Source organism: Furipterus horrens, unplaced genomic scaffold (assembly GCF_987537825.1).
Source record: "Furipterus horrens unplaced genomic scaffold, mFurHor1.1.pri manual_scaffold_1, whole genome shotgun sequence".
NCBI lineage: Eukaryota > Metazoa > Chordata > Mammalia > Chiroptera > Furipteridae > Furipterus > Furipterus horrens.
In genome coordinates, this window is record NW_028327171.1 from 190,978,632 (window position 1) to 191,001,018 (window position 22,387).

Here is a 22,387-nt window from a genome sequence, read left to right on the forward strand (position 1 = left end):
AATTTTACTGCAGATTTTAATGATCAATGCCCATTGAGATTATGCTCACTGAACCAAAATACTTTTTGAAAAAACATGACAGAATAAAAAGTATCTGCCACTTAATGAGAAATAATTATGTGCCAGGCCCTGAGTGCTTTACAAGAATTACACTACAATTCTTAGCTATACAGCCTCAAATAAGACAATGTCACACATGACTATAAGGCAAGAATGAATCATTTTATAATCCCTTAGAGAACTATGAAATAGAGATGTTTAACTCAGAAATCATAACATATTATTGTGGAAAGATGGAAAAATATATAATAACTTTCAGGAACCCAAAAGTTTAATGGCACAAATTGGATTCTTTTATAATGTAATTAAGAGACCTAAGAGAGAGTGCCCTGGGAAACATGGCCCAGATTTTTATTTATATTTGGCTTGTGTGAATGTTCCTACTTCCACCTCCACGTTCTGCTGTGAGATCATCTGAGAACTCTTGTTTACACCTTTCAGAAGTGTTCTGCTTTGACCTGCTCCTGAGAGGGGGTATTACACGGTGAACACACACTTCCTCTGACCACATTTCTCCTGAGTGCCAGATACTAGATGGAAATGTTCCAACTCTTGTGAATTCTTATTACTTTGCAGGACTCACTCATTTCCTTGCCTACAGACGTCCCAACAGGAGCCCTGGTATACTCTAAGGAAATCTGAAACAGACTCGGCTTAGCTTATCTTTTCTTGGGAGAATTTTTATCTAATAGTGGCAATACTGCTCTTTCCAAGTGTCCATGAAAAGATGAATGGATAAACAAAACGTGTTGTATATATACAATGAAATATTATTCAGCCATACAATGGAATAAAATTTTGCTATATGTAGCAACATGGATGAACCTTGAAAACATTGTGCTTAGGGAAATAAGTCATACACAGAAGGACAAATATATGATTTCACTTATAGAATAGGCTAATTCAGACAGGAAATAGAATATTGGTTACTAGGGGCTATGAGGAGGGAGGAAAGGTAAGTTATTGTTTAGTGGGTACAAAGTTTTTGTTGGAGATGATAAAAATAAAGTTTTAGCCCTGGCTGGTGTGGCTCAGTGGATTAGGTGCTGGCCTGAACACAAAAGGGTCACTGGTTCAATTCCCAGGCAGGGCGCATGCCTGGGTTGCAGGCCAGGTCCCCAGTTGGGGGTGTGTGAGAGGCAAGCAATCGATGTGATGTTTCTCTCCCACATTGATGTTTCTCTCCCTCTCTTTCTCCCTCCCTTACCCTCTCTATAAAAGTAAATAAATAAAATCTTTTAAATATAGTAGAAATAGTAAAAAGATTGAAAAATTACCAAACTAAGTGCTAAACTCATGAAGTTGGAAGCTGACCACAAAGAAAATAGAAGGATAAAAAGCAGAAATTAATGAAATAGTAAACAAAAGAAAGTATTAACTGAAGCACAATCTTGGAAAAGAATAATAAAAAAGGGATAAACAGATGAAAAGACTGACCAAGATAAAAAGATAAAAGGTTCAAACAAATATTAAGAATAAAAATAGAGGGCACAGCTACAGTTATTATGGAGGTAAAAACATTTTAAGACAACAGTAGGAATATTATGCTAATAAATTTGAAAGCAAAGATGCCATGATCAAATTTTCAGAAAAATATAAATATAATAATGAAAACCATGAGAAGAAATAAACACCTGAACAGATCTACTCATTAAAGAAATCAAATCAGGGCCTGACTGGTGTGGCTCGGTTAGTTGGGCATCATTCTGCAAAGCAAAAGGCTGCCTGTTTAATTCCTGGTCAGGGCACATGCCTGGGTTGCAGGTTTGGTCCCTAGTCAGGACATGTATGAAAGGCAACCAATAGATGTTTCTCTCCCTCTCTTTCTCCCTCCTCCTCCCCTCCCCTCTCCCTAGAAATAAATAAACAAAATCTTTAAAAAAAAAAAGAAAAGAAAACCAAAGCAGTAGTTAAAAACTTCCTACAGGAAATGCCCCCATGAAGGCCATACATTTTTACAGGTGAATTCTATCAAATCTTCCAAATACAGATAATCCCAATCTCACGCAAAGTATTCCAGAAAATAAAGAAGAGAGAAGGCTCCCCAACTCATTTCATAATTGCTAGTGCAATCCTTTCACCAAAATTGGGTAAGTTTAGAAAAGAAAGAACATCTCATATTCATTTAAGATGCAAAATCTGAAATTTCAGCAAACTAAATCCAGCAATATATTAAAAACTAAGACACAGAGATCAATGAATTTACCTTGGAACTCAAGAATATTTAACATTTAAAAAAATCAATCCTATACAACTTTTAGGAATAGAAGAGAGCTTTTGAACCCTATAAATGATATTTATCAAAAATCTAAGGCAATCATCTTTAATGGTGAAATATTTAAAATAATCTCTTTAGAAGATTTAAAGTAAACATGACAGATATGGACATCTATTAAATCTGGTCATGAGTACATATCTGAAATGTTTTCTGTTAACAGATTTTTAAAAATCTGCCTTTGTTGTAGGTCAACAGTTGTTGAGAAACTGCACAGTTCAGAATGACTGGCCTCATATAAGTGACTTTGATATTTATTACTTTTCCAGAACCCTAATGCAAAAACTTTATATCTATAACACTATGCACTTTTCTGTGTAGCATCACACTCACATTACCATTTTTCTGAGGAAAAAATTAAGCTCAATTTGATGAAGAGAGTTGTCCAATGTCTCAGAAATAATATGTGGTAGCAATAAAGAAAGATTCAGATCTTGTGGCTTTTTCAATACCATACTACTTCCAACAAAAATCAGAGGCTACTAATACCTGTACTTTATAAGAGTTAATAAGTCTACATTTTGATTCATTTGGTAAAATGACCAGGTAAAAGCTTTTCATGGGGACTTAAAAACACAAAACATTGTAAAACATGACCTTTGGTTGACAGAATGATAACTGGAAGGTATTTGCTTACATGGCAGGCTTAGCAAGAAGCTGGAATCCTCCCATAACCAGGAAATTTGTAATAGATGTACAATACCTTGAGCAAAAAAGAAAACATGTGTACATTAGTGTTAAAATGTGTATTAGTTCTTTGGGAGTTTTTGAATAAGCATCCAGAACAGTACTTCTTGGTATCTCACCAATGAGTTTCAGCACTATTGTGATGTCAACATTGATAAACTATAAAGGACTGAAGAGAAGGGCAGGTTATGTGATTATCACAATAATCAGGGGAGGAAAAAAGCCATTTTAGTAAAGATGTTAATATAATAGGAAATTTAAAAAACACCCAAAGTTATGCAGAAGATGCTAGAATTTATCTGGTAGATTTTACTTTGTGACTTAAATTTGAGAAAATGTAATTAAAATTGTTGGATTTATAATGCAACATATCTCTATCCTTCACTTTAGGTTGCCCAATTAAAGTCTTCAGAAATAAACAACAGAAATGAAATGATAAGAAAATATGTTTAAAAAGCTTGAGTAAGCCCTGGCTGGTGTGGCTCAGTGGATTGAGTGCTGGCCTGCGAATCAAAAGGTTGCCAGTTTGATTCCCAGTCAGGGCACATGCCTGGGTTGTGGGCCAGGTCCCCAGTTGGAGGTGTGCGAGAGGCAACCACACATCAATGTTTCTCTCCCTCTCTTTCTCCCTTCCTTCTCCTCTCTCTGAAAATAAATAAATAAAATCTTTTAAAAAGAGCTCGAGTGAAACTGTTAGAAAATGTTGGCTAAAGTATTGATCTACTGCTAGAGATTAAGTCTTGATATGCTGCTTTGAACCATGTACATTTTTTTGGTACTTCTGGGCAGGCAAACAGAATCAACTGACTTTGAAAGAGAAGGCAAAATAAAAAATAGGCCAAGGTAATATACAGTTAAAAATAGCTACAATGGTACATTTTAGTTACAAGTATTTTACTATAATTAAAAATAATTCTTAAAATAAATAAATAAATAATAATTTACCTGCTCCATCTATATGAATAATTTATGTTAAAAACAGCCCAAGGTATCAAAATAAAAATAATTTCAGGCATAAGTTCTGAAGTATGAAAGAAGAAAAAGAACTGAAATAGACTGCAATGAATACAAGTCGAAAAAGAAAAATTATCCTAGTAAAAACTGAAAACTTCACACAAACAAAATTTAGCTTAAAAAGTAAACTGGTATCAAATTATGCTATTTTCATGTCTGAAAGATGATGAGTTAAAAGATTCCAATCAGGGTCTTTCCTCTCAGACAACAGCTTCAAGCATATTAAATTTTGCTTAGAATTAAAATCACATATGTCTATTTGTACATATATGCTAAATCCAAAAAGAAATACATTAAGATTATTAACAATAGTAATTTTGGTGGGAAGTTATGAGTGACTTTAAATATCTTTTTGATTATCTTTATTTGCATAGTTTTCAATAATAAATACATATTACTTATACTATAAATAACCTAAACAGAACACCAACAGAACATGAACTTGAGGCTGGTGCTTTTCACTGCCTCTACGCTGTGGCTGCTGTGGTCCTGGAGCTTCACACAGAGCCTGGCCCTTAGTGGGTATTCAAAGAAGAAAACCTACACTTCAGATCAACAGTAAAATTTAATATACATGAAAATAACACTTAAATTATGTCTCACATCATGTCAAAGTACAAATTAAGAAAAGTGAGATCTAAATTTTCAAATACACTTGGGATATTTTACTTGAAAAACATGAAAAAAGCCTTAGATAACTATCCTGTTTTATTAAGAAAATATATTTATAAAGATAGTTTGGTCTTTAAACCCTCCACTTACACAACAGTAAAAAGCAGACATTGAACAACTCCACATTTACAATCAGTAATTGGTATTAAAATAATTTGTTTAGTTACTTATTCCCTCTAATTTTAGTATAATTTACTTAAATAAACAAATTTGTTCTCTAAAGGGAATATTTACATATTCATATTTATTAGTAAATTTTATGCAAAGTACACTATCAATCATTCTGCTAGAATATAGAAAGAAACATGAGAATTATTTTTAAACCTTTTTTTCCCCTTAGAGAAAACTAAAATTTTAGCAATGCAGAACTATTGGCTTAAGATTAAAATACTGCTTTGCAATTTCTATTACCTTATATCACTCTCCCTAATCTAGTCTCTTCTGATTAAGGAACTGTTCTCCTTGGTAGAAAAACCCTGCAGAGACTGAACATGACACGGGACTGGATACTTGCTCTGTATAACTATCCAAGAAGAGACTTGCATGCTTCAGAATGACCAAGCTCCTGGCCTCCTTTATCCCATGAAGGAAGCTGCTCAGTGAGGCTCCATGCTGACCTATTAGGTAACACAGCTTACTGAATCGGCTTGCCACCTCCTGCAATAGCTGGATGGTACTTGCGGTGCCCAAATTTTCTGTAACAAAATAATGATGAAGATGATGAGGATGATATAACCTAAAGGTTCTTACCTGAATACTTCCTTGTGATCAAGATTATGAATTCCCCTTTTCTAAAAATACTTAACATGTTGAGATGCATGAACCCAAATAACACAGTAGTAAAAGAAAGCAACTTTAGAGATCAGAGATTCCAGTCCTTTGAGGAACCTGATAAAAACACATTCGCAGTGATCCCATAGGTTCTGACTCAGCAGGCCAGGGTTAAAAAGAAAAGCTTCCCAGGTCATTCTGAAGACCAGCCAAGTTTGAGAATCACTTGAGCTAATTCATTTCTTCTCATTTTGAAGATAAGTAATCTGAAGCCAAGAGAACGGAATTGTCCGATTTCACAATGGTTAGTGACAGCCAGAAATTAAACTCACTTCGGTAGTTACATCTCGGTTAACATTTTCAACTTTTTGTACTGACTTACACTCAACTTGTCCCTTGGTCAAGCCCAACACTTCAGCACAGAGGGCAATCCATAAACCAGACTGCTTAGGTTGCTCTAAACTTTGTAGAGGACAACAGATTATTTGCTTTTCCCTAATCCAACATTCCTCGTTTCTAGGACTTCTCACCAAGTAGTGAGGTTGATGAGCAGACCACGTAAGGCCAACATAGAAATCAGAGATCAGGACAGAGAAAAGGCAGACTGCACTTTCCTTTCAGAGCAATTCAGGAAGCTGCAGCTTGGATTACTTCCTTTCCCTTGCCAAAATCCTGGGGTATTTGGTCTACCCACTGGAGGGGAATTTACAGAGCAGGGGCCTCTACAACATTTAAACAAGTAAAATACATTTTAAAAAAATCCAGATAGCCTCCAACTCACAAAGGAAACATTAAGTGAGCTATCTGAAAAGTAGATGTTTTCCCACTGAAAACAATGACCTTATCCATAAAAGCTAATGTCACCTTGATGTGGGAAAGCTGATGTACTAACAACATAGAATTTTAATTAGAGTATTGGCCTAAATCCTGGGTCCTCAGAGGGGGTCAAAGAGTACAGGAGAGAGAAAGAGAAAGAAAATTTTCTCTCTATTTGCTGAGTGCAGGGCCAAACCCAGAAAAATTTTTTAGATAAGGGAAGTTTATTTTTAATAGCCGTCCACTCCAATCTCCATTTGGTATTCTTTTCCAACCTCCTAGAGACCCCAGGTACCTAGCATACCAGGACAGTTAGCGCACCTTCGAGAACCATCATAACCCATTTCCTCCATAATATCTCCTCACCTTCAATCCCTCTTTGTAGCTGACTATAGCTAAGAAAAGGAATCAGATTTACTCAATTCATGCTAATGTGGGATAAGACCCTTAACACTGTTACAGTTAACCATTTCAAGAGACTACATGTAAATCCAAATGAATGTCTATTTGACACAATACTAAGAACTAGAACAAAGAAAATGGAACATACAGGTAGTATAATGTAAGATATCTTAGGACTGATGGGGCTAGAAGTGTTTATTATTTAAATGCCTAGCTCCTAGGATCAACTTCCCCAAAAAGTTGTTTCTGCTTCTCTGCCATGAATATTTGGAGAGCTCCACGTTCTACCTCCCCAAGTAAAAGGAGCGCTGGGAACGGCAGGCTAGGGCAGCGGTAGCTGGGCTACTGAAAAAGTGGAAATAGTTTGCAAGACGTTGACTGCCACTGTACAGAAGAGAATGGAAAGGAATAAACCATAACTCAAAGGTTTTATTTGTGATGTAGGAAGAACAGATAAAACAAGAGTGCTCTACTTACCTAAACTGAGAAGAGGCCTGAGAATCTGAGATTTGATATCACTTAGTTTTGAATAAAACCGCCTTTCCGTAGTAGCCAACTCATGGAGACTGGCAATATATCCCATAATGTTCTTGTCCACCAAGGCCAGATAGCTGTCTTTTCCTGCTGTCACTCTACTTATATATCCAAGCTAAAACAGAGGACAAGAAAAGATTAATGATAAAATATAATTTACTAGTAGCAATTTGGGCACTGGAGCTGGCTTATAATATATCAGCTGACAAGATCCAACTGGTAAAAATTCAGGAATTTTGCAAGTTGATAACAAAACTCTAGGTAGCTTGAAATTGGCAATAATATGATGATTCCCCCTCCCAAATGGCAAACACTGCAGATCAGGGTTTTTTGGTCTTGTTCTGATTTGAATTTTAAAGAAGGCTTACCAGTACACCACTATTATATATGTCTATCTGAATCTATATATAACTACGTACATTAAGCTTTGATTTATTGCCAAAATACCTTTTTTATTTCATAGTGCATGTGTTTAGAACCAGACACATACCCTAAACATACAAAGATCCAAATGATGTAGATACATGTCTCAGGACTCCTTTTTGCATAAAATAGGCTAGTGAGAGCAGAGAGGACTCTGCTATAGATCAAAATATCAAAGGTCTGGGAGTTATCTTGTCTCTTAAAAGTACTTTAAAACATAAAGGGATTTTCTTTAAAAGATACTTTTTCATTTATCTATGACACCACTGATTAAAAACATTCAATGTCTTTTTCACAGATCCCTATTAATCTAGGCAACCAAGCTGCAGACCCAATAGACTATTAAAATTCCATTGTAACTAAAGACACATTAGAGCTCATCCCTTTCATCAGGACATTTCATTCTTTATCTGGACCATGGCATCCTGGATAGGGCATGTGGAGCCAGGGCCAACAACTACAAAGATTCAATTAGTATGTCTGGAATAACAGGATATATATAGGTTAAGAGATAAATCTTGGCCAGTGTTGCCTTTAGCAAGAGCGAGCTTGTCCCTGTACATCCATAGCTTATATATTTAGCCAGAAAAAACAAAGAAAAAAAAAGCCCATAGGATATATTATTCAATAAGAATAAGAGATCCAGAATGTATGAGCTTTGAGGGTTAATTTCCTTGAGGCATATCACTTTGAGGATGTGAGTTACCTTAGTGGGGGGGCGGGGGGGAGACAACACAGAAATAGGCCAGTGATTTAAGTATATGAAAGAATTAGAAAGTAGGAAAGCAAAGAAATTCAGATCAACAAATGAAAAAGGTATAAACAGTAGTAAATAAAATGAGAAGCTAAGAGAAATGGGGAAGCGACAGGAAACAGAGCGCTGTCAGCGGCCTGTCAGGCCCCTGAAATTTTTACTTCCCACTATAGTTAAAAATTCATCTACTCTATTTATATTCTAATCCACCTCTGAGAGATCCACAAATACAGTCAGAAAACTTCATTGTGAAATGTACTTTTTAATATTCCTACATGAGGATGTTAATTCAACAAACATTTATAAAGTACTTACTACAAGGATATAGCAGTAAATAAGAAAACCTAAAATCTCTACTCTTGTGAATCTTACAGTTAAGAAGGACAGACAATAGACAAAGTAAACAAATTAAGTAGTGTAGTAGAAGGTGATAGGCACTGTGGAGAGAAATAAGTCAGAAAAAGGAGATAAGGGATGAAGGAGAGGATGGGAAGTCTTGTACAATTTCACTTTTTTTAATCCTCACCAGAGAATGCTTACTGATGTGAGTGAGAGGAAGGGACAGAGAGAGAGAGAGAGAGAGAAAGGGGGAGAGAGAGAGAGAGGGAGAGAGAGAGAGAGAGAGAGACAGACAGACAGACATCAATGTGAGAGAAAAACATTGATCAGCTGCCTCCCGTAAGCACCCTAAGGATGGAATTCGTAACCTTTCAGTGCATGGGATGATGCGCCAACCAACTGAGCCACCTGGCTAGGGTGGGGCTTGCAATTTTAAACACAGTGGTAAGAGATACTTAATAACAGATATTCATACAAGTAACAAATATAAAATACTTCTCGTGTGTTATAGAATATGGGCCTTAGGATCCAATTCCTGTTCACCTTACTACAGGAGAGAAGTACTGGAGTCTTAGTACCACTGTGATTCTCTGGAAGGTTGTCACCTTCTGTAGGGTCCTGCCGGCCACTGTAACATAACCCAGGTTGGAAGTCTTCTGTATCCACTAAAAACAGGGAATAATCTTGGCCTGCAGCTATACTCCAGACTCCATTTTTACTGTTTACCTGCAACAACAGGAAGATATTGTCTGTCCGAAATGAAGGAATCAGAACTTCAGATACACAGGAACTGAAATATTAAGTTATTTAAACAAGTGTGGTGCAAAGTCAATCATATCTCAGAGGGCAAAATTTACCCAACAATGTACCCAATCAAATGCAGAACAGACATAGGGATAAGAAATCCTTTGTCCAGTTTTAATTTAGAACTGGCCTGTTTCTATAAAAAATCTAAATAACTGCAATTAAAAGAGAAAAAACCACGGATCTAATTTTTTAATTGTTATTTTTATAAGTCCCCATAGGACTTAGCCTGTACTACAATCAAGAGGTCCAGAAACTTCTAGAACCCTATTCTGATAGCTAGCACACACCTTTGTCCATTCTGATTTGGCTGTGTGTATAGAAAACGCAAAGTAAAAAAAAAAAAAAATCTAACAAGGCTAGATTCCATTCTGGCCAACTGAATGCTAAATTTCAGTTTTCCACTTGGAACTCACTACCTCTCTGATGTGACTTCACTGTGCCAACCCCCAGGATACTGAAACAGACAGGACCCCTTAGGATCCCATCTACATGGACCCCCTAGACCAGTGGTTCTCAACAGGCAGTCTTTGCAGCAGCAGCAGCCATCACCTAGGAACACGTTAGAATCGTTCTCTCCAGTCACAGAGCTTCTCAGGGTTGGGACCTGGCAATCTGTTTAAACAAGCTCTCCAGGTGACTCTGATGCATGCAAAAGTATGCCTTCAACCAACAGTTTTCAAACCTTAGGATTCCATATAGCGATTCAGGAGCCATTGTGGAAAGGCAGGCGCCAGGGCTCCGTCCCCACCCCACTCCACTCTTCAACTGAAGTAGTTCCATGTTTATCTGTTTTATGTGTGGAATTCCACATAAGGTTTCATTTGAAGAAAATGTTCTGCTATGAAAACTACTGCCCTCAACATCCAGACCCAACATCAGCCATGGCTCCTAGACTGATAAGGCAAACGAAAAAGAAAACCTTCTATTAATTCTTTGTGTCTAGATAGGCTCCAAGGACTAGGTGTCAGTGACTGTGTGCGTGAAAGCGTGAATGAGTCTGTGAGTGTGCACACCCTGACTACTTTATAGCTGCCCTCTTCCAGCAGGACATCGGCTTCTCAAACTCAGGCTATCCAGGTTAACTGACTTACTGTCATTTCTGCAAAGAATGAATTAAATTATTTTTTCAGGAGAACAGAGTCTTCTTCTTAGTCTCTAATCAAGACAAACTCAGATCTCTCTCACTCTACCTGACTTTTAATTAAAATGACTTCAAATTTCTTTTCTCATTCTTCCCCCAAATTTAAAAAAAAAAAAAAAATCAACCTCCTAATGCTATATCTTTATATGTACAGTTAAAGAATAATGAAAATAAAATCTTGTATTGGGTTGGCCAAAAGTTTGTTTGGTTTTTCCATAAGATGGCTCTAGTTAGCATTTAGTTGTCTTTACCTTCATTTGAAACAATTTTGTTCAATTGTGCTGCGACAGCTGCCTTATCAGCGTGCATTTAAAAAAACTTATCAAAAACTGGTAAATTTTTGTGTAGCCATTTTAATATTGAGGATGGAAGAAAATACACAACATTTTCAGCACATTATGCTTTATTATTTCAAGAAAGGTAAAAACACAACTGAAATGCAAAAGATTTCTGCAGTGTATGTAGAAGGTACTGTGACTGATCGAATGTGCCAAAGTGGTTTACCAAGTTTTGTGCTCGAGATTTCTTGCTGGACAATGCTCCAAGGTCAGGTAGACCAGTTGAAGTTGACAGCAATCAAATTGAGACATTAACTGAAAACAATCAATATTATACCATGTGGGAGATAGCCGACATATTAAAAATACCCAAATCAATAAAGTTATTGGTGAAAATGAATAATGTGTCTTTAATTTTACAAAAAAAACTAAACGAACTTTTTGGCAAACCCAATAACAAACTCTATTCTCTTTTGTCTGACTCTAAAATGTTAAATAAAAAGTTTATTTCCAGGTCTCCATGTTATATTATAAAACTTTCCTTAGTATGAATAAATGTTGTACTGTATTCAAATGAACAGAAAATAAGGAATAATGATTTACCATATCTTTATCTGTGATAAAATAGCTTACCACTAAAATGTTTTATAATGAAAATATTTAAGATTGGAGCTAGAAGTAATAACTGTTCCATGATGTTTTATTTAAATCTTTCCTTCTCAGGAAAATTAAGTTTGCTGGAAGAAAAGGCAACATGTGAAAGTCTTATATAGTGGTGTATGCAGTGCACACTGAATACATGTGTGACTCACTGGGCTATGAATTAACATGAATCACTGGACTGAGGTTACCTATCTTTTTTTAGTCTCTGTTACTTTAAGTGGAGAAGATATCACAATCAAACTACAAATACATGAACTCTATAATCCATTCTGTTATGTTATCACTATGTGTACTCCCCATTTACTCCCCCCACCCTAAAAAAAAAAAACAAATCTTGTATAAGGAGTCAATACTATTGATGAGGATTTAGTATTAGAGTGTTGGGGCAGAAAAAAAAGTTGAGAAACCCCTTCTAGAATTGCATCAAAGAGACTAGAAATTACCAATGTCTGCAGAGCATTTCATAAACTAAAACCAATTCATACAACAGTGAATAAATCATCCATACTTTTAGCTTTACTACAGAAAATGAGATTTACAAAAAGGTTTTGCTACTATGACTATGTGTGTAAAAGAAGCCAAAACAAGACAAAACACCACCAAATAATGTTATGTGAAAGTCAAAATTAAGTGAGAAGTCAAAGAGTAGGCATTTGGTAGTATAAAGTTCAGAAGTGTATACATCATAGTCCTACAACCACTTGTTTTAAATGAACTTCATCATTTTTACTTTTATAAGAGGACAAAAAAGCTATGAAAGTTCAATGAACAGTGGAAGCTAAGAAGAAAAGAAACACATCAGTAAATATAAATATAAATAAAACAGATAAAAACAAAGAACATTTGGCTTAAAAACAAGTGATTTCATATATATTTTTTAAATTAAGTATATCAAAACAAATTTAGGTTACAAATTTCATGTCTTGTATGAAAACATGAAATGAAGAAATACAAAGTGTTATCACTTATAATTCTGGAATAAGTTGCTATAGAAGTTATCAAGTTTGCAGAAGTACCTTTGCAAGACGAGGAACTGTTGTTGGAAAATCGGAATGCCCAAGTTGACCGAAGTTATTGCTACCCCATGAGTAAACCTATTAGAAAACCACAGGGAAGTAGGTAAGGGTTGTGAATGTGACTTTGCATGTCAATTCTGAACATTTATAGCATACACATCAATAGTCACAAATAAATTACTTATACAAGTCTTTTCACAAATTACTTACAACACTAGTCTTTCTACTCTTTAAAATAACAGATATTAAGGCAATTTATCTTAAACAAGACCAGATAATAGGCAGATAGAGTTCATAGGAAGACAGAGTCTAAGGGTTAAGAATAACAGTAACTAACACTTTCCAGGTGTTTACTAACTGCCAGGCACTGTTAACATTTTCTGTGTATTAATTAATTTTCTAATCTCATAATTCTTGTTTTACAGATAAGGGTACTGGCCCAAAGAAGACACAAATTTGTAAGTAGCAGAACCAGGATTTAATTCCAGGAATTATCCTATACTGTCACTTACAAAGAAAGTGATAAAAAATAAAGCTAAGTGATGCAAAGAAAAAGTAATCATGATTCTTTACTCTGTATACAGGAGTACTATGGAATGACTATAAAGCCTTTTCATGTAAGAGTCACTGAAGGAGAAACACAAGTATCTATCCTCCACTACAGACAAAAATATAAAAATAAAAAAAGATCACAGGGAATGTGTAAAATAAAAATGGTTTTATTTATTCTGATTATAAAAGTACCTCATGGTGAAAAACCACTGATGATTTGACCACTTATAGACAACTACTATTTTGTTTTTTTTGAACATAGACATATATGTTTCCAGAAATTTTAATGCCTACTAGATATAATGTATAACAAAATATAAAGTGCAAAATGGGACTATATTATCAATGCTGTTTTGTAATCTGATGTTTTTTACTTAATACTTTGCTTTGACATTTTTGCTATGTCAATAAGCATAGATATACAACATCATTTATAACTACAGAACTCCGCTATGAGCATAGCTGAATCAATTGCCCAATAAAATAAGTATATTTATCAATAATATCTTTCCAATTTTTAATATAAAGTTATATTAAAATCTTTGGATATACATACTTGTGTATCTATTTCTTTAGGATAAATTCCTAGTCAAAGAGAACTCTGGGTCAATAAATATGCACATTCTGATTCATGATATATACTGACAAATCATCTTCCAGCAAAGTCCAATGTACATTTTCACCAGCACCATACGTACCTTTTCCCCACATCTTCACCAACACTTAGCATTAAAGGCAATTCTTGCTAATTTGATAGCGGGAAAAATACATGTTACTGTTATTTCATTTTAAATTTGTTTACTAAGTGGTCAACTACCTTTTCATTCATTGCTGGCCATTTCTATATCTTCTTTTATGAATGGAATATAAATATTCTATGATAATTTTTCTTTATGTATCAGTTAATAACATTTTGTCATATATGTTACAAATGCTTTTTCCCAGTTTATGTATCCTAATTTTGTTTGTGGGTTTGTTTGGTTTTTTTTTGGTTGTTTTTGTTTTGTTTTTTGCTATTTTGGAGTGTTCGTTATGTTAACATATCATCTTTATTTACTAATTTTTGGTTTGATGTCATGTCTTTTCCTACTTCTAAGGTTATTTCTTAAAAATCACTTAAATTTGTTCTTTCACATGTAAGGGTTTATTTTTTAAACATCTACATCTTTAATTCATCCAGAAGTAGAATATGTAAAGTTATCTTAATTTTCTTCTGCAAATAAGAAGCCAGTGGTTCCAACAGCATTTATTGAATACTTAGTTTTGTTTCTCTAATTTGAAATGCCTACTTTTATCATATACACTTGGGTCTGTTTCTAATCTACAGGTATATTTTTGTTCTACTGATATTTTCGTAGTTTTACAATACATTTTATATGGCTAATTTTAATCCTTTCTGTTCATTTTCAGAATTAATGTGGCTCACTGCCTATGTTCACTCTACCAGAATAATTTTGGGATCATTTTATAAAGTTGTAACTATTATATTGGAATATTTGGGGGATTGTAATGAATTTGTTGTGTACTGATTTAATGATCTATGGAGAAGTGGCATTTTTGCAACATTGACTCTCTTCACCTGAAAATAAAACTGCTCTCCTTTTATTCCTATTTTCTTTCATGACCTATTAGAAGAGTGTTTGAGTTTATGTCATATGGGGTCTACCTATGTCCTATTAAGACAATTCCAATTTCCTTATTACTTTTGTTGTAATTGTGAACAGCTTCTTTTTTCCTTGGTATGTTTTCTGCTTTACTTTGTATATATAAGAAAGTAGCAATTATGTTTTATTTTGTAACTAACCACATTCTTAATCTCTTTTAAGACTTTTAGATGATTCATCATGTTACTAACAGTAAGCTATCCATTTCCTTTCTAATATTTATAGTTATTTATACATGCTATGTTAGTTACTTGGCTAGCCTGCTATTAACATTTAAAATAAAATATGTAATGGATTTAAAACCCTCATTGACTTTTTGTAAAAAGATAAAGGGACTGATGAAGAATCATTATATGTATATATTTAAGAATAACTTAAAATAACTACTTTTATTAGGAGGGTTTTTGTATATAGTCCTGGCTTTAAGTGATCCTGAGGTCACTTTCAGGTCCCACAATTTTAAATGAGAAAAATGCCTTTGTTTTCTTTTCTTAGTGTTTTAGATATGGAAATTCACCAATACCCTGGAAAATTTTGAGTTCTATTTTTAGATGAAAACACATTATAGAAAGATTCTTTGACAGGTAGACCAGTGTTTAATCCAAACTCTACTATCACATGTGTGACTTTAGACAAGTTACATCATTTCTCTAAACCCTTCTGTAAAATGGAAATATTGCTATGCAACATAAAACACTGGAAAGATCAAATGAGATACAGGATTGTTGCCTGACACATAGTAGATACTCAATAAATAATGGTTCAACCTTGTTATTCAGGTCTTCCATGAAATTAGGATAAGTTTTTAATAGTTTGCCTCCTACCTGGGATTTTGCAGTAAGTGCAAGAGAATGGTAACCACCTGCCTCCAAATGGATTACTTCTTTACCATCCAGACATTTTACACACAATGGCTGAAGCCTTAAAGAAAAACACATACACACACAAACTCAAAGTATGAAGTATTCTATGCAAGAATCATGACTTTTCTCAAATTACAGTGTAAGTGCTTTCAAGTAATAAACATTTCAAAAGAAAACAGTTAAATAAAAATTATGGATATATGTTCAATCTACTCCTAAATGTAAGTAATTTTGAATAGTTTTAATTTAATCTTCGTCTTTCAATCAGTAATTAATCACAATAATTTAGAACCTGTTAAGAATCATAAAACTACTAAATGATTCATATTATAGAGAGATTACTTAGGACATAATGAAATACAACGATAAGGGGAGTTAAATCTTTTTTAATTTTAATGCTACAGTTGCCTATACTCTGCTAAGAACAGAAACACTAACATTAACTGATTGTTTTAGTATAAGAGTTCCTCTTAAACAAAACAAGTTTTTCCTTGAGGTATGTGGACAGACGTATAGATTCATATTGTAGTTATAGTTATTCTGGCAGCAGCTGAGAAACATCTTTCAAGTTCAAAAAAAATGTTGGTTCTTTCTTATAAGTTAAAAATTTGAACCACTCAATGAAATATAACCTTATCCCAAACACACTTTTCTGTGTTTCAGGATGAATATACAGGGTGAATATACAGTGAGTACAAAAAACACAGTTTATTCTTGGGCTATTCTTTATTAGTTATTGTATTATTTTCCATACTAACAACTGTAAACCTACTTTTGCCCCATCTTGTACACCAAAGATGGGATGGAAAGGTACACCATGGATACTTAAGTCCTTTATTGCTAGGAACAAATTCAAGACTAAGATGACAGCAGTTTTTAAAATCAGAGTTAATAGTGTATAATAATTCTGAGTTAGAAGAGACCAGACTTGCTCTATGAGGAAATACCGATTTAGAGACCTTCGCAGGAGAGAAGTTATTTAAGCCAATTCCTAACAGTAAATGCTGGCAGCACTCACCTAGGCAGAACATCGCCATGCCCCAGCTGCCCGTCCTTCCCTTTTCCCCACGTCCACACCTCTGTTCTCAGAGAAGGCAGGAGGGCGTCTGCTTCTCCACTGTATGTAGGGGTTAGAACCACTGTCCGTGTTTTCACCCGGGCAGCTCTTCTTAACAGCCTAGGGGAAACTGAAAACAAACCAGAGATGGGGTGGGGCAGGGGAAGTGATGCCATTTTGATAAACGATTGATTTTCAAAGAAAGACACTTAATGTGCTTTTGTGAAGCATAGTCCATAGGCTCTCTGCAAAAACAGTCAAGTCTGCCTACTACGTTCCATCCTCCACTACCTGCCCAGTAAAGTCACACGCATGTTAGCATGTGAAAGGGGTTGCCCTGCCCTGCAATTAAAAACCCAGTTTAAAATCTGTCTAATCCAGGCCCCCTTCCAAACATGTGGCCATAGAAACCTTTTCTGTAGGACATTTCTGTACAACAAAAATCAGTATTTCACATTTGTGATTCAAAGACATCTCAAAGATAAAATGCTAGAGGACATTTAAGAATAAGAAAATTTTGGCACAAGAGTCTCCTTCAGACTTAATACAATTCATGGGCTTTCTTTATACACACACACAAATTAATCAAGACTATGGGTTTTACCTGCATAGATGAAAATCTAGAGGCAATGAGGATTAGGAGGCAAGAAAACTGAAGTGCTCAGTGGCACAAGGAAATGTAATGAGTTAAGTAGAACAAATAGAGGGAAAAGGGGCAGAGCAGAAAAGGGAAATTTTATTACAGTCTAGGACTACTAACTTCAGAGCTTTGCACAAAATGGTGCAAACGAGGGGTTGGTAAACTATAGCCAGTGGGTCAAATATAGGTCAATGGTTATTTTTGTAAATAAAGTTTTACTGGAATGTACCATTGATCATTCATTATCTGTTATCTCTGGCGGCTTTTAAACAACAGCAAAGTCAAGTGCTTGTTAACAGAAACTACACATATGGTCAGCAAATCATAAAATATATGTCTTTAGCTCTTTACAGAGAAAGTTTGCCAACTCCTCGTCTGATTCAAGTCTTCTCAAGCTTGAAAGCACACACTAGTCCCCTGGGGATCTTGTTCTAATGCACATTCTGATTCATGAGATTTGAAGAGAAGCGTGACACCCTGCATTTCTAACAAACTCCCAGATGCTGCTGAAATTGCTGGTCTGCAGGACACATTTTGAGAAGCAGAAGCCTAGGTGACTAGATCTCTAAACTGACTGAAAAAGTTAGAAGGACCGACTGCATAATATTCTTAATATTCTAAGACTTTATTGCTAGTGGTTTCAGAAAATGAAGCTTTTCTCTTATTGATGCTTAAAATTATCTCTACTTTCAGGTCAAGCACAATAACCATGCATGTATCCAATGTTCACATCTGCTACTTCATCTATCTGGAGTATAGGCCCCAACTAGGAAATAAGGAAGCCATCGCTACATTCCAGAACAACAAAATGAGATTCATAACAAAGCAAGTATCAAAAAAAGTTAGGTCCTAAACTTATTTCTCTAGCGCAGACAAATATGTAACTTTCTTTCTTTCTTTCTTTTTTTATTTGTAACTTTCTTTTAAAATCATCTATGATGACCAAAATTAAATCAATTTTGACATTTAAATGTCAGCTGTACCAATACAGAAAGCTACTTTATTATAATACAGCGTGTGATGTCAGGAGCATCTTGGATTCAGCAAAAGTCAAGTCACAAAACCTCGCTATTTCCTTACCTTGTGACAACAATCCAGGGAGGGAGAGTCTTCGGCTGCCTCCCTCTGACTCCTCTTCTCTGATATCCACAAGACTTGAACTTTTCTTCCCTTGCATTGATTCCTGTTTAACCTGTTCTTCTCTGCTATCTTTCAGAGCTTCTGGGCCTATGGAACTACTGCCTGCCTGAGCTCCAGGTTCACAAGGGGCTGGACTATAAAAGTTCATAACTTTCTTAAGAGACAAGGCCCCAGCTTCATAGGTAGCAGCCACTCTCACGCCAACAGCAGATGCACAAGAGACCACTAGGCTGTTGAGGGCTGAAGTGCTGGTGGTTGGTGGGCTGTGAAGATTGGGAATTGCTTCTTCTACAAGAGGCTAAAATATATACACATAAAAAAGCATATAAAAATATGATCCCTTATACAATAGCAATCAATATAAAAAGCTTAATATCCATCACTTTTTACAAATACAAGAATCTAAAATAAATGTCTTGTTATCTCCAACATAAAGATATGCCCTCTTGATCACGGATTTGACATTACATGAAAATGAGTACACAAAATACAGTTCCTCATCAAAAGTACTTCCTTTTTAGTGTTGTATATTTCTATGGCATTTTAAAATAAGCCTCAGCTACTTTCATAACATTAAGCATAGTGAAAGGGGAAAGGAGAAAAATGGTGAGAAAAACATAATCTTTCTTTTTTATTGTTGTTCAATTACAGTTGTCCCACCTCTTCCCCCCATAATCTTTAATATGAAGTGCACTCTGACAGCCCTAGACAGAAGGTTGAAAAGATTAGTTTTATTATCTAGCACTTTTATAAAAATTTACACAGAATGCTAAGAAATATCAGAAAAAAATTACATGCTTTTTAAAAAGCTTTTCCTAAAATGTTTTGTAAATGTAAATTTAGATACAACATATACAGACAGAAAAAGAATTATACCTCTGGGCTATCAGCCCCTAAATCATGTTCTTAAGTTCAAGTCCTTCTCCTATTTCATCAATATTTTCCATGACCCAGGAGCTAGGTAAATTGAAGTTATTACCTTTGCTCTTGCTACCACAGAGAGTAAATGTGGTAGGTTAATAATTAAACATTTGGAATCAATGTTCTTCGTGTTATTCATTGCTGTATTAGAAAGTCAAACTAAAGTTTTCTAATATCTTAGTAAAAAATCAGTTGAAATTTATTGTGAACTGTCAAGCATCATTATTTACTAAAAAGGAAATCCATTAAATGTATCTAATAACCACACACAAAAAGCTTTTGACTTATCAGCATAGGTCACAATAAACAATTTGCTTCCTATGCTACCCTAAGGTCAAAGGGTATATATATGTTCCCTAATTTATCCTGAACTAAAAACTGCACCAAAAAAAATTTTTTAACATTGGCTTTTGATTTTTTTAAAAAAGATCCTTATCCGAGGGAATTTTTTTCCCATTACATTTAGAGATAGAGGAAGGGAGAGAGAGAAACATTGATTGGTTCCCTTCTCTTATGTGCCTGACCGGGGACTGAACCTGAAACCCGGGTATATGCCTGACCAGGAAGTGAATCCTCAACCTTTTGGTCTATGAAACGACACTCCAACCAACTGAGCCACACTGGCCAGGGCGGCTTTTGATTTTCTTAAAGGAAATAATTACTATTGACAAGAATAGTGCTTGACATATAGTGAGTACTCAATACATTTGTTGAATTAAATACTAAATTCAAGACAGCTATTTCTGTGCAAGTGAGTCAATTAAAATACAGTATGAGGCAAAAGTAGGTTTACAATTGTGAGTATGAGAAACACAGCTTATTCTTGTATGATTATTTACTAATTATTGTATTATTTTCCATACACACTGTAAACCTACTTTTTGCACCCGGTGGTATATTTAACAAAAAAATATACCAAGTACCTGGCCCGTGTGACTCAGTGGACTGAGTGCTGGCCTGAGAACCAAAGGGTCGTGAGCTTGATTCCCAGTCAGGGCACATGCTGGATTGCAGGCCGGGTCCCCAGCTGGGGGCTGCAAGAGGCAACCACACATTGATGCTTTTCTCTCCCTCTTTCTCCCTCCCTTCCCCTCTCTCTAAAAAATAAATAAATAAAACATTTAAAAAATATATACCATATAAAACAAAAGATAAATACAAAGGCTATAACTTCCTTGGTGACAGTCTACACAATATTGTTCAGAAGAACCAGCATCACTATTTCTACTCTTTGTTACCAAGGCTCCTAACAGAAGCAGCAGTGATGTTTAGGGCTGACTATTTTAGGGTGTTCTTACCATTAGGCAAAAAAGTCACAAAACTCTACCTTATATTAACTTTAAACTATTGTTCTAACTGACTCCTCTACATAATTATATTTAACAATGTACATTAAATAAATAAACAAAATAAAAATACATAGCTAGCAATTTTGATAAAAGACATAATTTTAGGAGTTCCAGTCCACCAATAATAAAATTCAATAGTGAGAAATAGGCTTCATTGACAAATATTTTGGTTTATTTCACAAAAGTGTGATGCTCTTTTCAGTTATATCTGACTAAAAGAGAAAAAAATTGTCCTAATGAATTAGCTGTATAACTAAGATACTATTTGAAAAAACAGAATTAAACATAAACACACATGGCCAAAACTAGCACAGGTGGGAGAGTCCCCAAAATGGCAGCCTAGGGAAACACACCTCGCCTCCTCACACAACTATGTAAAATTACAACTAAATTATAGAACAACCATCACTCATAACTGTCAGATACTGAGCTGAAGGGAAGTCCACAACTACAGAATTAAAGAAGAAACCGCATCCACCCACACTGGTAGGAGGGGCAGAGACACGGAGATGAAGAGACTCAGATTGGGTTGGTCCCACACCCACGTGTTGCTGGATAAAAATCAGGAGGGATACTTCAGGAGCGAGGGGTTCCCAGCCCCACATCAGGCCCCCAAGCCCAGGGTTCCAGTGCTAGGAATTTAAATTCCCATAACTTCTGGCTGTAAAACCAGTAAGGACTGAGTGGGTGAAAGAAAATGCTGAATTCCCAAGCAGTTCCTCTCTTAAAGAGCCCACGAACAGACTAACTTAGACTCACTTCCTCTAAGCTTGAGCACCCGGACAGCAGCTTAAAAGGCACCAGTGGCATATATCTGGTATCAGGGAGAGAGCTGACAGCTTTCTCCCAGGCAGAACTGCTGGCAGAGGCCATTGTTCCTTTTATGAGCCCTCACCACACAGAGCCACAAAGCAGCTGGCACCATGGAGCCTCTGGGACAACTTCAAGCATACCAACACTCTCATCACAAGGGTGATGGAAGGAAAAGAAAAAGAGCAAGACATTGGAAACCTATTTGAAAAAATAATGAAAGAAAATTTCCCTAATGGTGAAGGAACTAGACATACAAGTCCAGAAAGCACAGAGTTCCAAACAAGATGGATGCAAAGAGACCCGCAACAAGACACATTATAATTAAAATGCTGAAGGTTAAAGATAGAGATTCCTAAAAGCAGCCAGTTATCTACAAGGGAGTTCCCATAAGGCTGTCAGCTGATTTCTCAAAAGAAATTTTGCAGGCTAGAAGGGATTGGCTAGAAGTATTCAAAGTGATGAAAAGCAAGGACTCTACCCAGCAAAATCTATCACTTAGAATCAAAGGGCAGATAAAGAGCTTCCCTGACAAGAAAAAAACTAAAGGAGTTCATCATCACCAAAGCATTAATATATGAAATGTTTAACGGGACTTATTTAAGAAAAAGAAGAAGAGCAAAACTATGAACAATAAAATGGCAATAAACACATATCTATCAACAACTGAATTTAAAAAACAAACTAAGCAAACAAGAAGAACAGAAACAAAAGCATGGATGCAGAGAATGTTTTGATG

General features: G+C 35.3%; 1 protein-coding gene across 1 annotated transcript in view; it reads right to left on the minus strand.

Annotated features, from left to right (window-relative positions):
* Positions 1-22,387, minus strand: part of ALS2 (alsin Rho guanine nucleotide exchange factor ALS2) — a 79,996-nt gene that overhangs the window by 35,209 nt on the left and 22,400 nt on the right. The window contains exons 5-12 of the mRNA XM_090282651.1: positions 18,509-18,866; positions 16,750-16,918; positions 15,693-15,789; positions 12,653-12,730; positions 9,291-9,473; positions 7,175-7,346; positions 5,223-5,403; positions 2,973-3,038 (exon numbers count right to left, since the gene is read on the minus strand). Coding sequence (XP_090138777.1) covers positions 2,973-3,038; positions 5,223-5,403; positions 7,175-7,346; positions 9,291-9,473; positions 12,653-12,730; positions 15,693-15,789; positions 16,750-16,918; positions 18,509-18,866 — 1,304 coding nt within the window. The remainder of the gene's footprint in view (positions 1-2,972; positions 3,039-5,222; positions 5,404-7,174; positions 7,347-9,290; positions 9,474-12,652; positions 12,731-15,692; positions 15,790-16,749; positions 16,919-18,508; positions 18,867-22,387) is intronic.